This window comes from Rhea pennata, chromosome 7 (assembly GCF_028389875.1).
Source record: "Rhea pennata isolate bPtePen1 chromosome 7, bPtePen1.pri, whole genome shotgun sequence".
NCBI lineage: Eukaryota > Metazoa > Chordata > Aves > Rheiformes > Rheidae > Rhea > Rhea pennata.
In genome coordinates, this window is record NC_084669.1 from 35,491,103 (window position 1) to 35,510,404 (window position 19,302).

A 19,302-nucleotide genomic window follows, 5' to 3' on the forward strand; every position below is an offset into this window, starting at 1 on the left:
ATTGTTTTAAAAGCAAGAACACAGGAAACTAACAGATACAAGGGCAAGAAAAAAAAAAAGAACATATGTTTAGGCAGGAGAACAGACTAAAGACATGAGTTTCTTTCAGTCCTAGAATCAACCCAGTAACTTTTTTCCTGTTTGACATAAAGCTGGACAAATGGATGACAAAATAACGATCAAAGGTAAAGTCCGTATCTAGTATTCCCTCCATAATGTCAAGCTGCTGTTCAATTTTCTGATTTGGTTGACAGACAGAGCTTAAGAGTTTCATTCCAACTCAGATATCCAACCCTCATTTCACCATGCTTTAATATTTTCTTCTCTGGTCGTGACAAAGGCAATTTTGATTTGTTTATATCCACTTAAACATAGTTATCAGCATCATCTTTCTAATCCCACCATTCCACTCTGTGCACCCTCTGTTCCAAATACACCACCTGTCTCCCCTTCCAAGGCCCTGCAATACTCATCCCCACTTCACACCTATCATTTAGCATACTGCCCCTCTCAGCTACCAGCACCAGCCTGATCGTACCCTCGTTACTTTCCAGACAAGCACGCTTCTGATTTTTTTTCCCCCTCCACTCTAAAATTATTCATACTTATAGGATGCTTTCTGGGAACATCCCCAACACCAGCAAGTTCTCTTTCAAAATATTTCTCAAAATTCTGATTTACTGCAGAAAGCTCAGTATGCTGCTTGACTGAAACAACTGTCCATCATGACTGTCAATACTGACTGATCATTTCCTCACAATCTTCAATATCCCTGCTGCTCTTTTTTGATACTAAAATTTTAGACTTTTTGAGAGAGGGATTATCACTTTTTTGTATTCACAGAACACACAGCACAAGTAGGTTTTAACCCCTGTTCAAGACCTTCCAGAATTAAACTTAGGTGGCTAGAACAGGCACACTAGCTTAGCTGGTATTCTCCCAAAGCATTAGGCAAAAAACTGCATGGCAAAATCCTCCTACCCACCTCACTAATTCTCCACATAGTCATTCATTTACTCCCACTTACCACTCTTCTGTTTATCGAACCAAGAATTAATTATCTCAGTTCTTGTTGCTACACTCACACTAAGATATGTCAGTTATCCATCCACTATTAACTCCCTCAGTGCACTACGGGATTTTGTTTTCCAGGATAGTTTCTGCTTTCTCCATGTCTATATTTTTTTTTCCTGATATCAAGACTTACCATTGAACTAGTTTATACAGCAATTCAAGTTATTCTGGATATTTTCCTATCATAAATTACTCTCCTAACCTTTCAACATGACAAGTCTTGATTTGACATCATTCTAAATCGCTTTTTAATAAATACATTAAAATGGTGAACAGTATCAGTCTTAAGAATGGCACCCTACACAAAGTACACCTACTTAGTAATTTTTCCTTCCGTAGTGCCTGACGTAAGTCGTGCCCGACGTAAGAAAGTACCTGGATTTATAGAATCTACTGACTTCTACAGTGGAATAGAAACAAGACAAAAAACAAACACCGACAGACTTACCATTCCAAATACTTGCTGCTGGACCCAGTTGAAATAGTCATTTCTTATATCTATCAAATCTTGTATCTCATGAATATAAAACCTGTCATACTGTATAACTTGTCCTCTTTCATTTACCTAAAAAAAGTTACAATTTATTTTTCATTATCACTTCGTACAAGAGTTTTTAAAAGCATTTTTTCCATATGTTTCAAATATTGAGATATCAGTCACAGATAATCTAGCTACTAAGAAATAATAAAAAAAATGTAAAACTAGTGCCTACAAGAATACCAAAATGACATTTAAAACATACAAACATGGATTATTCAACAATCTCATTTAAGATGCAAGGGAAAGTAAGATTAACTGCGCATACAGCATTGCACTACTGCCATTTTGAAACGCCATGTGATCTCACAGAAACCATATTTGTGTATGCATGAGTCATTTGTACCATGACCAAGACAGTCATAGTACAAAAGAAACTTTATATAAAGGTCTTTGCTATAGTATAATTTTAATCTAGGAGCTTCCTAGAGGAACGCAACTTTATGGAATCGCAATATGCATTTGTTTTCCCAAAGACAGATAAGCACTGTTAACTGTCAGGAATTTAAGATCTTCTGATGGTATAACCAGATAAACTAAGCCTGCTGTTTTTCAACAACTCTCCAACACCCCAAAAGAACCAGCTACTGGAACAGTCAAATATCCCACAATGTTTTCCCATTAGTTCCTCCTATGTTACTCCACAGAAAGTGATTATGTAGAAAACACCAATATAAACAGCTGGGCAGCAAGGCAGGTACAAATGTAGCTATTTCTACTGTGTAAACACCTGTTATTATAGATGGGTTTCCCAAAAAGGGAATTTAGAAGACGACAGCCAGCCTGGAGGCTTCAAGACTTTAAGATCAAATTCAGTTATTAAGATTCACAGCTCTTGCAAGCCTGAACAGAGAGGAAAATTCTCAAGGCAGTAAAATAATCATTCATTAAGCATCAACAGCTTTCCAAATGGGAATCTGTAATCAACATCTTGTACTTATAGAGAAGATGGTTACTAAACAGTCTTATTCCCAGCCTTAGCTTGTTGGTCACTATGAAGAATAAATGAAAGCAAAAGCACAGCATCCAACTTTCAAAGCAGAAATCATTTTCATTATTCCTGAGGAAAAAGCAAAAACCCAAACAAACCACAAAACAGAAGAACACCTCTGACTTTTGCTGCTAGCGATCAGTGTTTTAACTGTTAAAACCAAACTAACATAAAACAAGAAAAACTGAAGCACCTAACACACTGCTTTGGCAGTTGGACAAGAACAGCATAAAAGAAATTTGCCTGCACATAAACAAGTCTACTTTCTAATAATGATCAACATTTTCCACTAGTTTCATGGATTTCATGTAGTACTTAGGAATATCTTGTAAGTGGGCATCTTTGCAAAGAATAATTGACATTTCTATTTCTAGGAAACGAAAATATGATCCTGGCCAACGGGAAATCAACATATTCTCTTCCAAACTGGATTCAAATGGATACATAGATTAAGCTTCAAAGTAGATCATCACAATTGTTGGCAGATTTGGTGGGTTTGTTGTTGCTTCATTTTAAGTCATTTTACATATACAGCACACACAGGTCCAATTTAGATGCCTGTTCCATTTTGCTAGATTGTACAGACACAGCAACTGGATAAGCACCCTTAAGGAGAGTTTCTTAAACCCTCTTTAGGCATATAAGCACAAAATGCAGTATGACCAGTATAAACAGGTAGGAGGCAAAAAGGACAGAAACCTCAGCAACAACTAGGTTTTTTGCTGAGTTATTTAGCTTTGTGATGCACCCAGTGTGGTTACTCCAAATAATTTGTACTATTTTTGTTTGAAACAAATGTACAAATGTACAAATTCATTTTTCGTGAATTAAGTCGCAATACTAACACACTGAATAAACAAATCAGAAGAAATTTGATACACTTGTTCAGATTTTTGTTTAAAACAGAGCTTGCTTTGATCTTCCATTTGTGATCTTATTTGATCCTATTCGAGCTTAGACAATTTTTTCCAGCATACCCTCATAGACACAATTGACTGAGTCTATCTCTGCTCCCAAGAAAACAGGCAATTCTGTCACCATGACAGATTGGAATCCAGAATTCCAATGGTTCATAGGTACAGATGGAACAACTACAGATGTTTTTGTAGATGTTAAGCCAAGCCTAAATATTTACAACTCATTAGTTAATTTCTTTTAAGGACTAAACCATATAGAGATGCTGACAAGAACAAATAAAGTAATTGATTAAAATTGATGCAAACATACTTTATGTAAGATTTCCAGAACTCTGAAAGCAGTGTGTAGAAAATTGGTAAATATTCTTCTTTCAGAACTAGGAATGCCAATCTTGTACAACTTCAAGAGGTGGACTACGACATCTTTGTAGAGTTCCACTATCTTGAGAAACAGTGGAGGTTCAAGTACAGACCACCAATTTTCTGTCAACAAATGGTGAACAGATAAATGTAGTTGCCAATACAATGTTATATTACACTATTCTTCTTACAAAAAAAGTTTTACTGGAAAGCACATTTGTCAGTTACCAAAAACACACCAGGAGAGGTGGACAAAGAACGAACAACTAAGGATTGACACTCCCAATACAAATTCAGTTCTCTGCATATCAGTAAGGTTGGGAAGCTATAGATATTTAACTGAACATGAAATTAATTTATAAATATAAAAATGTATATAGAGAGCCAGACAGACATATTCTAGAGTCACACACTCCCCTTTCTGAAATTTAAACCAACATAAAGTTGACCAGCGATTAAGTATAAGCATTACTGAATTGGGGCAGCTTTGGAGAGGAAAATAGGTAAAGACACAAAGTTAAGAGAGCAGAAGGCAAGTGTGGGAACTGCCTTTCTGAACAAGTAACGGGAGGTAGAGACAGGAAGGGAAAAGCAAGGTAGAAGAATGAGCCACTGCTTTCAAATAAACCACTCCTTTTAATAAAGAACATTTAACACAAGAGTGCTGCAAAATTTTAAGCACAGAACTATTCTCTGCACAAATGATGAATCCTCTTTTGAATGCTCTACTGTTATAGACCAGCTCTTTAAATTAAGTCTGTTAATCCACTAGAGTATCACAAAGTAACTTCTGACATAAAATAGATCACCCATAACCTGAAACCTTTACTCAAGCAAACAGTCCTACTGAGAACAATGGAAACACTTGTCACAGTAAAGTAACAACAACAAAAATCTACAATCCAAAGAAATGACTAGTCAGTTTTTCATAATAGCAGACAAGTCTTTTACTTACAGCACACTTTATTCTCACCCAAAAAGAAAAAAAGACAGAAGATTAATTACAAATAAAAGTAGAAAATTAGGGAGAAGTTGCCTTCAGCTAAAGTGATTATTTGAAAGTGAAGTTTTCTGAAACCTCAGGTTTCAAAATTCAGGTGACAAGAGACATAGTAAAAAACAGGCAAGCAGGTAAAGCAGAAAAAGCTGCTTTGAAGACTAGAGCTTAAACCAGGGAGAAAACAGGGACCTCATAGAAAAATAAGTAGATACTATCATCGAAACAAAGACATAATTTAATGTTTCCTATTTTAACACTTTGGTAAATTGATTAGAGCTCATTAGCTACATGACCATAATCTTCACTTTAAAAAGCAGAGATAAGCATCACATACACTGAACTACGATGTTTCATTCCTTCCAAGAAGGATTAGTCCAGAGATTACAACAGCAGATCAATTTATACAGACTGCTGGTTAGATCACCCAGAAACAAGAGAATGATGCTTTCTTGCACATGAACAACATTAACGCTCAACTTTCTCATTAGGGAATTCTACAGAACTGTGAATATAGAGCAGGTGGCGCTGAGACTGTTTTCACTGGTGTAATTTCTATAGATTTTTCATCTGAAGATCCTTAGTTTTAACAGTGAAGAATTAAATATCTTACCAAGAACTTTCAGGGGAGCTTTTTCTAGGTTCAGAATAGCTGTTCCAAAAGGAATAGCTAACGTTGTAAAGTTATTTGCATCACTCATCAGTGGGCACTCTGGTAGAGTGAGATATAGCCTCAAGGCTTCAACATCTGGTAAGGAGCTCGTCAATTTGGGAATAAGGTTCTTTTCCAAACTAGCTGCAACCTACAGCGCAGAATAAAATTCAGTTTATTTTAATACTATTGTACACTTGGAAAAAGCAACAACAACAAAAAAACCTTTCAGAAAAAAAGATTAAGAGTTCAGAACTTATTTGAAATTAGCAGGTACGTATTACAAAGAGATGATTTGATAATTTCATTGTTCATATCTGCACAGAAACAAAAACAAAGCTATTTAGTACTTTTTCCTCTGCTAAATTAAAAAAACTACAAAAAAGCTTAAACTAAAATTGCAGTAAATTTAGAAAACAGGATAGTGCATTAAATATTAAAATACACACACTTACAACATGCTAATGGTGTTACCTAACTCCTACAACATTATAGTTTTACCTATTTTTAGTTGGTATGTGATCACATAAAGAAAGTTATTAAAATGAAAAGGTCAGACCAAGCAAGACAACTGCCTTTCAGCATAAGTATAATGAAGAAAAATAATCCCAAACGTAAGGAAAACACGCAGGACAAACCTGTTGCGATATATGAGCATGGTCAGGCTGTATGAGTTTGTGAAACAGCAGTCTAGCAGCATTCATATCAACCCCTGAGAATTTAACACTGGTTTTGTAATGATCATCATTGCTGCAGCAAGGAAAAAAAGAGGGGGGGGGGATTGAATCTCGTGTTCATCATCCTAACTTCTTCACCTTTGTTATTTAGCCCTATTTATTAAGAAATTGAAATATGAGAGATCATAGCATCAGACTCCCATCTCTCAGGTGACCTCTAAAGCCACTGAAGAATCTCCTCCAAAGTTGACTGCAAGGCAGTAGCTTAAAGAAAATAAGTTTTACAATAACCTATGCAATATATTCCTCTTGGATTATGCATGATCTGTGCCTGAGAAGTAACAAGTTCTGCTGGCTCATGCAACAGCAGCCAGATGACGCACACTTTCAGAGACTAGCATGAGACACGCTGCATTTGGATCAAGCAACAAACAACATAGTAACAGAAAAGCCTGATGAGCAAGCTAAGCTATCAGAGTAACAGTAAGGTACAGAACTAGGGGGAGAGTGTTCTAGTTGAAACGAGACACTAGGTAGCTACTGCTAATTCTTCAGCTCACACGAGTGCTTGTTTAAAAGCCAGATCACTTACCTTAAAGCCAAAAAGCTCCCATTCAGGCACCCAGCAGAGGAAAATGTTCCATCGATTTCACTGAAATTGTCCATATGAAGTAAGTTATGTCTTTGTTTTCTTCTTAGATTAGCATTTCTTATAAAGAACCGAATCTCTAATATCTAATGAATTACATTTCACATAGAACATAACTGATTTTACTATGACTAAGCAACATCAGATAAAATATCCATTCAAGACTCAAGACTCTTCAAGACACAAATATTAGTTTTTTCCTCTGTGGTCCTTTCCTTAATGAAATGGAAGCAGTAAGATTTGTGTTGCTGATCTTCCTTTACATCAGCTGTTATTTTCTGATGTGCAACCACATGCATATCTGAATCCTATATAAAATGGTGACCTAAACTGTGACAAAGATGACATAGAAGTAAAGGATCTAAATCGCTTTATAAGCATGACAGTAAAAGTATAGCAAAAACTCTACATATAATAAAATCAGTAATTAAAAAGAGCTTTGCTATGTATGTTCAAACCCACACTAATGCAGAAATCATACATGCATGCAATTATGCAAGATGTCTTTCCTTAACAGCACTTACTTAGCTATCTCTGCAGGAAGTCTTCCAGATGGGAAAGTCAACAGTCTCTGAATAAATGTTTCATTCACAGTCCAAATCTGCTTCAAAAAGTCAGGGTACCTGAAATCATCTGGTGGCACCATGTTCTAAATTTTAAAGAAAGTGTAAGGCATTAGGCACATAAATTATTCCCAGAAAAGCAATCCTGTGTTTAAACTCTTGTTCTCTTCTTTAACAATTTGCCTACCCTGACAATTACGGTGAAATAAACTCAGAGATAAATTTAATTTAATTAGCAGTTCTGCATTCACCCTGGGAGCAGGGTAAGCTATCACAAACTAAAAGCACCCGGATTAGTGTGTCAATTCATACCACAATTTACTTCATGGTAATCTTCCTAACTAGACAAGTATTTTTTTTATAGTGTGAACACAAAACATACAGACATGAGCACAGAATATTTTCTCCTCTTCTCCCTCTTCACTACCAGCCATTTAGTTCAGGCTGCAAGCATGCCCAAAAGGAGCCATTCATTTTTTTTGGACAGTTGCTCTCCCACCCCACTCCCTACAGAGTCCTCTGGGGGGCGGGGGAGGGACGGACCCAAAACTGTATCATGCTTCTCTGAAGATTTACTGCATCACCTGATGAGCTGCTATTACATTTTGATGTACTGCTCATACTGAACAAATTCCAGTAAGGTGTTTAACAGAAAAGAGCAGACTAGAAGAAAGAAGTTAATTTTGAGTAGCAGTGTTGGTTTGAAGAGAGGCAGAAAACATCACCAAAAACAAAGTTAAACTACTAAATAGTGCCATATTTCCCCTGAGCATGCAGTCCGACAACACAGCTGACATCTTAATGACTAGCTGTTGTCAAAATCCGTAATTCAGATCTCTTTCTCCAGGATCAAAGTGAGAAAACCTCTTGCTGTCTCTCTTGTGCCAGCAGGAGTGTCATTTAAGCTCAGGGTGATTGACGGAGCTGAACTGCCCCAAAAACTAACGTGAGAAAACACAAACAGGTTTTGTTTGTCTGAGACCCCTGATCTGGCAAGGACACACAAGTCTCAAGAGTACAGTACTCAAACGACTTTGAAAGAATTCAATACAAACTTCTAGACTAAAGAGTACTAAAGGGGACACTTTTGCAGCATCAAATTTCATCATTTTTGTACAGAAGAAAACACACAGCAATTGTATAAAATTTATATATAAGATACAGTCTCAACTTCACTGAGTCAGAATATACTTGTGATTACAGAACTTGCACAAAAAAACACATTAAAAAAGTTTTAATATATTTTGAGCCAATATTACTGTCAGTCTTTCTTCCAGTCTACATCCTGCCAACCAGCTTCTCTCAAGTACAGAAATAGTTTACCAAAACCCAACCAGAATTATTAAAAAGGAAGTGCAAATTATTAGTGCCACACAACCAGAAGAGGCTGTGGGATCAAAGGCTTGCTACAAGCCTACCTGTACTCAGTTTTTCTTGATAACAAACAAGTTATTAGGTTTCCCTAAAATCTCACTATTTTCTTTCACATCCAAATTATTTTCATCCTGCATCTTCAACTCTGCATGTATGTTCAATATTAAGATCTTTCAAAATGCACCAAAATATGAAATTTATACTTTGGAATCAAAGTCTGTCAAAGCTATTTTAATGTATTACCTGTGGATTAAAGTAGTGTGCAAAACTTTGGTCCCCACCAGAGAAGATTTTCTTTACGCAGTAATATTCCTCACTACCTGTAGTAAGAATAAAACACAGGCAGTTATGAAATCTTGAGAAACACTTGAGACACTGCAATTAATACACTCAATTAGGAAATGGTTCCTTTGTTACATAACCTGGCTGAAAGCAAATCTCTGCTATAGTTAAAACTAACAGCTCTAACTAGAGTTAACACTAACACTAACTAGAGTTAGGCCTAGTGCTAACTCATCTAACCCAACAGTACAAGTAATTTTAGCATGCATTTCCCACAGCAGAAATAAAATTTAGGAAATAGAACATAGTGAAAACAAACTGTTTAGAAAAAAGTTACCATAACACGGATTTAATTTTTATCTCAAGACTTGCAAAGCACTTACAAAGGAAAACAAACCCAAAAAGTAATTATGACATGTTTTCTTACCGGTTGTTAGTGGACACTGATTACTGTAAGGAAGCCAGTTTCCTTTTACTGTGAAGGGACTTTTCCTATTACTTGTTGTTCCTGTACCTAATTGTCCATTACCTCCAAGTCCAAAAGAGTATATTCTCCCAGATGAAGGAACAAATGCAGTAGTGTGCTGCCTAGGGCAAAAAAAAAAAAAAAAAAAAAAATCAGTAACAAAAATCTAAGCATCGTTAACACGCTTTGCGCAGGCCAGACTAAAAGTTTTGTTAAACACCATGTTAAAGGTCTGTATCAAATGCTTCATGCCTCCACTAGCAATACTGCCAATAGGCAAAACTTCAATAGGCAAAACTTCATTCTCATGGAAAAGCTCAGGGAGCAAAGATGCCACGTGTTGCCTCAGACCCCTGCCTAATGACAACCCAACCTTTAGGGCATCTCTGGACATTCAGAACTTTCAAGTTTCTGCAAGGTGGGTTGCATCTCTTTTTTCCTTTTAACTCTAGATGCCCTCTCCCACTTGAGAAGAAGTAGTATTGAATTAATGCAGATTATCTAAAAGGAATGGATTCAACCACTGTCAACCAAACCACTACAAAAACATGTTTGCACACATATATATTTTTTAATCCAATTAAAGTGTGCCCATCTCCTCAAAAATTTTGTTGCTCTGTGTTTATCTTCCTCCTCCATTTTGTCATCTTAGAATGCAATTTTTTGGACAAGGACATTTTCATCTGCGTTGGAAGTTTTTTCTATATTTCTTGCGTGCTATTATAATAAATACAATAAAAACTAAAAACCCATTAGGAACCAGAGTGAAGTACACATACCTCCTCAAATGCATTCATTCTTTAATAGGAAATGAGTACATGACAGAAACAAGTAGTACATAATTATTTATATTTTCAGTTTAGAAAACGAGAAATCTCAAATGGTATAGCTTCTTTTAGTTCTTCTATTTCATGCTTTAAAAACACAAGTGTCTAAATATTTTTAGTTAGAGACTATCCTATCTTCCCTTTCCCACTGCAATTAGAATAAAGGCACTTCCTATCATATATAAATCTTTCCTACAAAACAAGTTATTTATAAGACTCATCATGTTAGAACAATACTTACCTTCCACAAGTGATTTGTGTGACAACACTTCCCATAAGTTCAAAAACTTTCCTTGGGTTTATCTCATGGCTAGTAGAGTTATGACCCAACTGACCATAGCCTCCAGCTCCGAATGTAAAAACCCCACCTTCCTAAACAAATAAATTATCTGAGTTAAAATGAGAGCACATCTCAGAACAAAAAACATCTCAGAACTAGGGGATTTAACAAACCTCCTCATCTGAGTTTTCAAATCATGGGGAAGGAAGAGAAAACATACACAAGGGGATCCTGACATATCTAAGGGTCACAAGTTAATTGCAGTTATGAAAATGTGGCACAATTTTCAGGTATTACCTTATTTGTAAATTGTGTTCTTGTAAATTCCACACTATTATACTATAGTCCTGCCATTAACTTGTGTAATTAATAGATCCTAATCCTTGTTTTTCCTCTTTTCCAGTTTTCTTGATGAACTATAATGGTACACAAACTCAGACTACTAAAACATGTACTTTTGCTTTTAAATTCTGAATATAAATTTTAAAATAATTACCAAATAGGAAGTTGCCCTTCTCAGATAGACGATGCAGAGTATGACTGAAATAGTCAGCTTTATTATTTGAAAATATAAGCCAGAAAAATTCAACATTGTTGTAAGGCAAATCATTTTTTAAAGTGTTTTTGATTAATTTATCAAAAAAATTAATCAAAAACTCTAAATGGAAGAATGTTAAACCAGAATTTTGTTTGTTTGTTTTGTTTTTTTAGAAGTTGTACAACTTACCTTACAACAACTTTGCAACTTTCCATTTTCAAATGCTTTGCAATTGTAAAGCTGTTTCTTTCAGTCCTACTCTGCATCAGATTGGACCTCTGCTGGAAATCATCATTAAAATGGCAGCGTGCGCTGAGAAAAACCAATAGTCTCATTCACTGAATCAGGATAACAAACAGTGACAGGTATTTCTGAATTTCAGTAGGACTTGAAAAAATACACAGTATTGTCCATAAGAGATATGAAATCAAGACCCCTCTATCATGAAAGGGAGAATAAAGCCACACAAATGAGTAACAAATAACTCATATAATTTATAGTAAATTCTTAATCTATTTCATCAGGTTTAAAGCAAATTTGAAGTTAACTTCTACATACTAAAAAAGGACAAATATTTAGAATGCAAGTTACCAATTGCTGCATTTTGTTTACATTCTGTATTTCCCTAACCTTTCACAATCATCAATTTCAGGATTGCGAAGTTGCAACATATCTTTTTCAGGCAAATCAAAAGATTATTTTATGACAAAAAAGCAACTGTTTTCGAACAGTCTTTTCTTTTTAAGTGTAGAAACTTAAACTTATCTAAGCAACAAAAGATGGCCACATTGAGGAAGACTATATTCTTCTAACTAGCTTTTCATTTGTTGTTGAGTAGTAATCCAAACTAATATACTTTTTAAAAAAAAGTACGTTTTCCAGAAATAGTTTTTTCTTCAGAAATCAAACTTTAAGAAATTTGTCATTCATAATATTCTGAATTCAACAGATTCAGAAATGAAACTGATAGTCACCTTTCTGAATGATTAGAATTTTTTTCCATTGCTATTAAGTTTCAAAGTATTTTTTTAATTGATGCATTTAAGAGTGCTGAACATAGGAAACAAAGTATTAATATATACTGATTTATACCTAAGTGCTTAAGTCTAATGCGAGTATCAGAACACTGGAAGGAAGGTACAGGAATCAATCACTGAAAGTCATACACATACTGTGTTACCCACCCTAAAATAACAAAGGTATTTTTGATTACTAGAAGCTTGACATGCACAATCTTAGTGATGAATAGTGTAAGAAAGAGCCCTTGCATTACACATTGCATGCTGCTTCTAAAATTTTCCAAATCTTAACCAAGTCTGCAAATGATGCATTTAGCCAACAGTTGCATACAGGGCAACTTTACACATTTCAGCTCTCCAGTTATTTTGATCGATTCCTGTATTGCTAGAAGAACATGCCACACTGACACAGAATATACGCTTTTTCTCCAAATCAACCTTGAGATAACAACCAACCTTTGATGGAACCCCATAGTGAAAATACTTTATAATACTTACCTGCAGATAATGTAAATCTTCAATTCCTTCTATTGGCTACCAATAGTACATAAGCAGAAATTGTAGTTCAATAAGAAAATCCTGAACAGTGTGTGTGTATATTATCTTTATTAGATACTAATGCAAATTTCAATACCTGCACAATACCTGCACAATTTTAATAATGCAACATGCTCTGCCATATAAGCAGTGCTAAATCTGGTATACTCAACTTTACCAAATCTGAAAAAAATCTAGAACTACAGTGTGATTCTTCATATTTGTTAAGTTTTTCAAATATTTAACCAGTTTTCCAACATTGTCACAATTTCTTCCACTATACACCGAAAAAATTAGACATGGAATTTAGAACATTTTAGGAGAAAATGCTACCCGAATAGTAAATAATAAACAAAAATCAAGACATAAACATATCTTTAAATACTATACCTTTGTAAGAGCAGCAGTATGGTCTTCTCCACAACATATATGAACAACTTTCTGAGTTCTCAATGACTTCAGCAGGGTAGGAACATATCTGTCTAAAAGGTTTAATACAGAAATAGATGAGTTATTTTGAAAATAAAAATCAGAAGGCAAGTAATTTTATGCTTGTTATTCTAATCTAGTTCCAATCAAACAAACTTTAAATTTGTTAAAGTAATGCAATCATGGTGACTGAGTCACTGAGTATCTTTGAGGTGGAAGTTATTACAGAAAAAACAAAGATACTACTATACTGAAATATTTTGTAGCAAGCAGACTTCATTTTCACTAGTACAGGTTTGCATGTCAATGTGTAAACCATGAAACATATAACAGTACATTAGTCCTGCCACTGGCCATAAGAAAAGGAAACAAATGACAGATCTCGAGTGACGTGCTTCATGTTTTTCAGTTGCTCAAGAGTTTATATTAGTCGGTCACAACTCAATATTATTAAACCTGTAATAGAAGAGAACACGACTAATTAAGAGACACACATAACTTACCTTCAGCTGTCAGAACAAATCAACTTTGTGATCCAGTTGCACAATAGAAATTTTGTAATTGTTAATACTAATGTCTCTATAACTGTCAGGGCACACAAAGACACTTAGAAGAGAAGCTAACCAGATACAAAAAAGGAATTTTACTGAGAAGTAATGCTGTATGAAGATTTGGATCATACATATCCCAAAGACAAGCAACTGAAGTTCCCATGAAAACTTGCTGTCTGAAAAGTACATAAGACTTTCCTATTATGAATGTGTGATCAGATTTAAAGCATTAACTCTGATACACACTTTAACTGCACTGCATTATCCCTTTATAAAGGGCATTGAGAACCAATGAGAAAGCTTTAATCCATAAAACTAGCTATAGATTATTCTATACCAAATTGTGCATTGCAAGAATAGTACAGCACATACTCCCACCTCGGAGTTCTGCCCTGAGAGCGTGCATATGAACAAAGAAACAGAGTCTAATCGAGCCTAACTACTTGTTTTGAAACTGTTAATGAGTTACCAGTACTCTGAGAGGAAATTTTGGAAATAGTTGAAATTCATAAATGGCTATCAAAAGCCATCTGAGGAAGGAAAATAAAGGCAGTAATAAACAATGAGATTCCCTTAAATATGTCTACTAAACAACTAAATAGCTTTGGTAATTACTGTTTTTGTCATGCAATCCAATCTATCCAAAATTTAGTTCAAGTTTTAACTATTGCACAGCATCATAATTCAATCCAACTCAGGAAGTCAAAGTTATAGAAAAATCAAGGACAGGAAAAGACAACATATCGTGCAGGCCAGAATTTCAATATAACGTTGTCAGAATTTTCATTACAAAATAGCTGGGGAGGGAGAAATTGTTCTTGCATAAGAATCACAGGACATTGACACTATCAAACTACATTCAACAAAAGTTTGTCTGCTCCTTTTCTAGGAACATTGTTACCTTCAGATTCACAAATGGAGACCTTCAGCATGAATTATTTTACTGAAGCAATGATTACTTACCATTATCATCATTAAGACCCAGCTGCCCAAATTTGTTGCGTCCCCATCCAAAAATGGCTCCAGAAAGAGTTAGTACAAAACTATGAGCTCCTCCTGCTGCAATCTGTGCAAAAGGGATTCCCAGCAGAGACTTAATTACATGAGGTGATGTTTGTTTTTTATATTCGTAACCTAAACCCAGCTGGCCATATTTATTTTGTCCCCAGGAAAACACTTCACTTCCTGTTTAAAGAAAAAAAATAAAGAAATACAGTCAATATAATTTAATCACACAAAATTTATTCACTTTAATAGAAAGCAGGTTAAGACAGCTATACACACTTCTTCAAATTTTTAAGTCTGAAAAAGCACACTGAACAGATTTGTTCATTGTCAAAGCTAAACCTTCTACTGTAATTTGCAGACATTCAACCAAAACGTTTAAACAGACTGAAAGTATTTAAAACAAGTTCAAAACCTTCAAGACTATTCTTAACATTCCTGTATCAACAGTGCCAGCTAAATGGCATTTGGTTGTTATGAAGACTCTGATTCACTGGGAGTTCTACTAGCACACGTATTGTTCTGCAGAAGATGTGCTGAAGCTGCAAATTGGACATGCAAAAGCTTCCAGTTTCCAAGCACTGAAATGTTTATACATTCACATGTTTATGTTTCATATATAGTTTAAGTGCAATGTATTTTAAACTTGAATATTGCATTGAAGATATGATCAATAAAGCTCAACGTTTATAATGGCATTTGATGGATTATAAAGAAAAGAAATATATTGAAGAATCACAAATTAAAAAGCTATTTATATTAAGACTTTCAGAAGTAAAAGCTCTACAGAACAACTAATGTTCTACCAAGTTACTTGCTATCCTAAAAATGAACACCTAATCACAAAGATATTTTGCTGTTATTGTTGCTGATGTGATGAGTTTCAGACTTTATCTGTGTCTCTTCTACCTCTGTTTTTCCAATAAAAGTTTTATCAGGAGAGAAAACAATGAAGCTCATCCTCTGAGGTATAGGCTACCCAGATTCTTTTGTACTAAAGGTTAAAATTAAAAAAAAAAAATCTTAACAGCAAAGATTCTATGTCAGTCACACTTATAATCACATGAACTAATCTGTCTGATCAATATTCCATATGCAGATTCAAAATAATATGAAGTCTCCTCTGAAACTGCCTCATTTTCCTTCCTCTGCAGGACTCTTTTTTTCAAAACCAATGACTGTGGCCAACCATGTTACATTTCAAGTACTAGGTTCTGGACAGGTTCTCTTAAAATCATTAAGAAGAAGAAGAAGAAGAAGAAGAAAAAAAGAGGAGGAAGCACAAGGCATCTGAAGAACAAAAACAGAGCTGCAAATCCACAATCTGGAAATAGCACTCTTCAGCAATGCTGTACTGAAGCTTCTATTTAGAATACTAAGTGAATGATAAGCTACTACTAAATTCTAGCACCTTTGACCAGTCAAATAGTTATACAGCACTATTTGGTTACTCCCTACGTTGCATTTGTGATTTTAATACAGACAAAGGGTTATTTTTAAATATCAGTCTACATATCCTGTAAACAAAGGAATTCCACTAGGTTATAGTGGGCAAGGACACCTGTGAATATAGAATGCCACAGAAAACACTCATTATGTGCCTACAAAGAGTTATGTACAGAATCAAGGCACATGTAGTCAGTATAAACTACTAAAAATAATCAGATAAAAAAAACGGCAGTAGTTCTGCAGTCATTTCTTTCAAATGGAAATTTTGGGCACAGCTCTATTTTGTTATGATAAAGCAAACAAGAAGCAGATTTAAATCTGGACAGCTACATTAATTAGACATGCAAAGCTTTGACACAAATGAAGCTAAATAAGCATGTTTTCAAAGCCCCAGAAAGGTTTTAAAGATAGAAGTTTAAGTCTGCCAAAGTGCGAGTTATAGGGGGATATTGCATTTAACCACAGAGACACCAACAAAACAGAGGCTTTGCAAAAGAAAAGTAGAGGAAGAAGTCATTGCCTGAGTGGCTCAGTAACTTCAATTGCAGGGTAAACTAGAAGACTAGCAACAAAGAAGCAGGCTAACGAGAGAGGTTGGATGAGAAAAATGAGAAGCAACAATGAACTTAAAAGGAAATTACGTAACAGCAAGACAATAAAAATCAAAAAGCATAGAAAAAGCAGAACAATTAACATAATACTCTCAATTTTTCTAGTATCAGAACAGAGTTTGTACATTTATTTTTTCAACTGAAGTATTTACCATTTAATCAGGTTTCCACTATCAATGTGAAATCCCCTCTGTGGTAAGTGGTAGCATGTTTTAAAAGACATTTCCTTTAGAAATAAACAAACAAAAAATACCAAAACCTTTAAGACTATCGCACAAGAGATTATACAACAGTTCCAAACAAGCTGGCTTACCTTTTGAGAGCGCAAGTGAGTGATAATAACCACAAGCAACTTGCACAATTTGGATCTCTGATAAGCTTTTAATATTTCTAGTGGAGTAAGAAAATAGAGAAAGAATTAAGCTACTAAGGTCATGGTATGAAATATAGTCATATGAGAGGATAACAAAAAAGTGAAGTCTTCTCACGATGTATGTATGAAGGTAATTTATAGCTTCTAATTTAAATTAAAAGCTATCTAGTAAAGTTACAAGCCTTAAGTCAAAGCTTCTCTGCTAGCTCCTCTAAAGAACAGGTTGTCTTATTTTTAAATTAACGAAGTCAGTAAGAGACCATTAATGAAGAATCAGGCAGAATTGTCTACTCTGGAGACACTAAGAAGGAGACGTCACAGATGAAAGGAGAGAACGAATACTGAAAGTAAGAATCAGAAGACATTTACTTTCTAGTCCTCAGAGGGAAAAAAGGGTTTTCTAGTGTATTACTCTTTTTCATATTGATATTTGATATAAAGACTGAATTATATTCTGTTCAATTTGAACAGATCAAAATGTATTCTTTTTTCCTTTCAGTAACATTGACTTCAATGGAACCAAAACTTCAGCTTGAGCTAGTAGCAAGCATTGTTAAAGTTCAGTTTCATCAGGAAGTTGAAAATATTTGCAAAGGTGTACGAAATCAGTATACAATATGATAGCATACTTTCAGCTTTTGATGAGGAAAAACAGGAGTCTGTAAAAGCCTTTAAAAGGGCTTTTTAAAATCTGATATAAAAGCTGTATTTTAGTTATACATTATTCATATTTATACATGTCATATATAGCCTTGTCAGGTTACAAATGACTACTGTTCTGAGGAATTATTACTTTTCTATGTAAAAAAAATAATAAGAAAATTAGAAAAGAAAACCTCCAGCCTGTAAAGATTCAGATTTACTGGTATGGACAGTTCTACTGATTTCAGTGAATCCATTCATCACAGTAAAAATGTATGCTTGCTGGACCTCAGTTTACTGAAATGCTTACAGAATAGTGCAGATACTACAACAGATAAAAATTCTTTAGAGCTATAAAGCAAATTCATTTATCATTCATTTTCAAAACTAGGAGACTTACTATTCAGTTGCAGCTAAAAAACCTCAGAGTGAAAAATACAGTATGAAGATCAGATAGCAAATGGCCTTCTTCTAACGCAACCCCACAGCTGGTTATAAAAGTTTAACATTCTCTCTCTCTCTCTAATTCCTAAATGGCGTTATTGATCCCCACCTATATTCTTAAAATACTCATACTACTTTTCCTACATAACTTCCACCCCTAGGAGACTACTACTAAAAAAAAACAAACAAAAAAAACAAACCCACAAATCCACAACACATTTAAGATAGATACTTTGGAGAAAGAAAATAAACAGGCCATAGCATTCAAATGCCATATCTAAAACACACTTTCTAATGTTTAACTATAACAGCAGAATAGCTTGGCTCATGTGATTTAAGCACATTTTTTCAAACACAGTAATTTAATTATAAACTTATTTTTTAACCTGGGCACTCTGATGCACTCCTCTGTTCCAGGCAAGCCAAGCTGTCCATCAGTAGCCAGACCCCAAGCATATACCTGACCCTTGTCATTTAATGCAAGTGTGTGAGCTTCTCCACATGATACAGCTACAATATTTTGGGCATCCAGTGCACCAACATGCTCTACAAAAAAGAAAAGTAATCATTAAAAAAAAAGCTTGATACTAACAAGCAAATTTTGTTTATCACAGCTGATAGACATTTGTGTACTAAGGTATAAAATGAAATCACACAAATAAATCTAGAAGCCTGCCAAAACACCATATACCTAAAATTATAAGCCTGCTATCCCAGGTGAACTAGGTTAAATTTGATGCACTAAAGTAATCCAACAACTTTATCTGGAGATAACTTAAAGCACCAGTATAAATAAATGCACAAAAACTGCAGTTTGATCTTAGTGGTCTCTTCTAACCTTGACATCTGAAAGTGAGTGCACAAGCTTGATTAAGGTCAAATAGATCATCATCAAATGTCCACATGCATAGACATTATACAAGAGGAAAACATTCCACAAGAGGGACTTATGTTCACTATTCACTATTTAAAAAACAAAACAAAACAAAAACCCTGCAAAACAAGGCACAGCAAGTTAAAAACCAGAACCGTTGATCTTGTAATGAGCTACATAATA

General features: G+C 34.8%; 1 protein-coding gene across 10 annotated transcripts in view; it reads right to left on the reverse strand.

The window, feature by feature from the left end:
- HERC4 (HECT and RLD domain containing E3 ubiquitin protein ligase 4) overlaps window positions 1-19,302 on the reverse strand; it is a 38,158-nt gene that overhangs the window by 13,840 nt on the left and 5,016 nt on the right. For 8 of the 10 annotated variants that reach the window (XM_062580041.1, XM_062580039.1, XM_062580036.1 and 5 more), the window contains 13 exons: window positions 18,632-18,791; window positions 17,100-17,176; window positions 14,685-14,906; window positions 13,132-13,223; window positions 10,609-10,739; window positions 9,502-9,662; window positions 9,036-9,112; window positions 7,380-7,504; window positions 6,799-6,858; window positions 6,168-6,279; window positions 5,491-5,680; window positions 3,831-4,003; window positions 1,523-1,639 (listed from right to left, as the gene is read on the reverse strand). In XM_062580041.1, coding sequence (XP_062436025.1) covers window positions 1,523-1,639; window positions 3,831-4,003; window positions 5,491-5,680; window positions 6,168-6,279; window positions 6,799-6,858; window positions 7,380-7,504; window positions 9,036-9,112; window positions 9,502-9,662; window positions 10,609-10,739; window positions 13,132-13,223; window positions 14,685-14,906; window positions 17,100-17,176; window positions 18,632-18,791 — 1,697 coding nt within the window. The remainder of the gene's footprint in view (window positions 1-1,522; window positions 1,640-3,830; window positions 4,004-5,490; window positions 5,681-6,167; window positions 6,280-6,798; window positions 6,859-7,379; window positions 7,505-9,035; window positions 9,113-9,501; window positions 9,663-10,608; window positions 10,740-13,131; window positions 13,224-14,684; window positions 14,907-17,099; window positions 17,177-18,631; window positions 18,792-19,302) is intronic. The other 2 variants (XM_062580042.1, XM_062580045.1) reach the window with 2 other exon arrangements.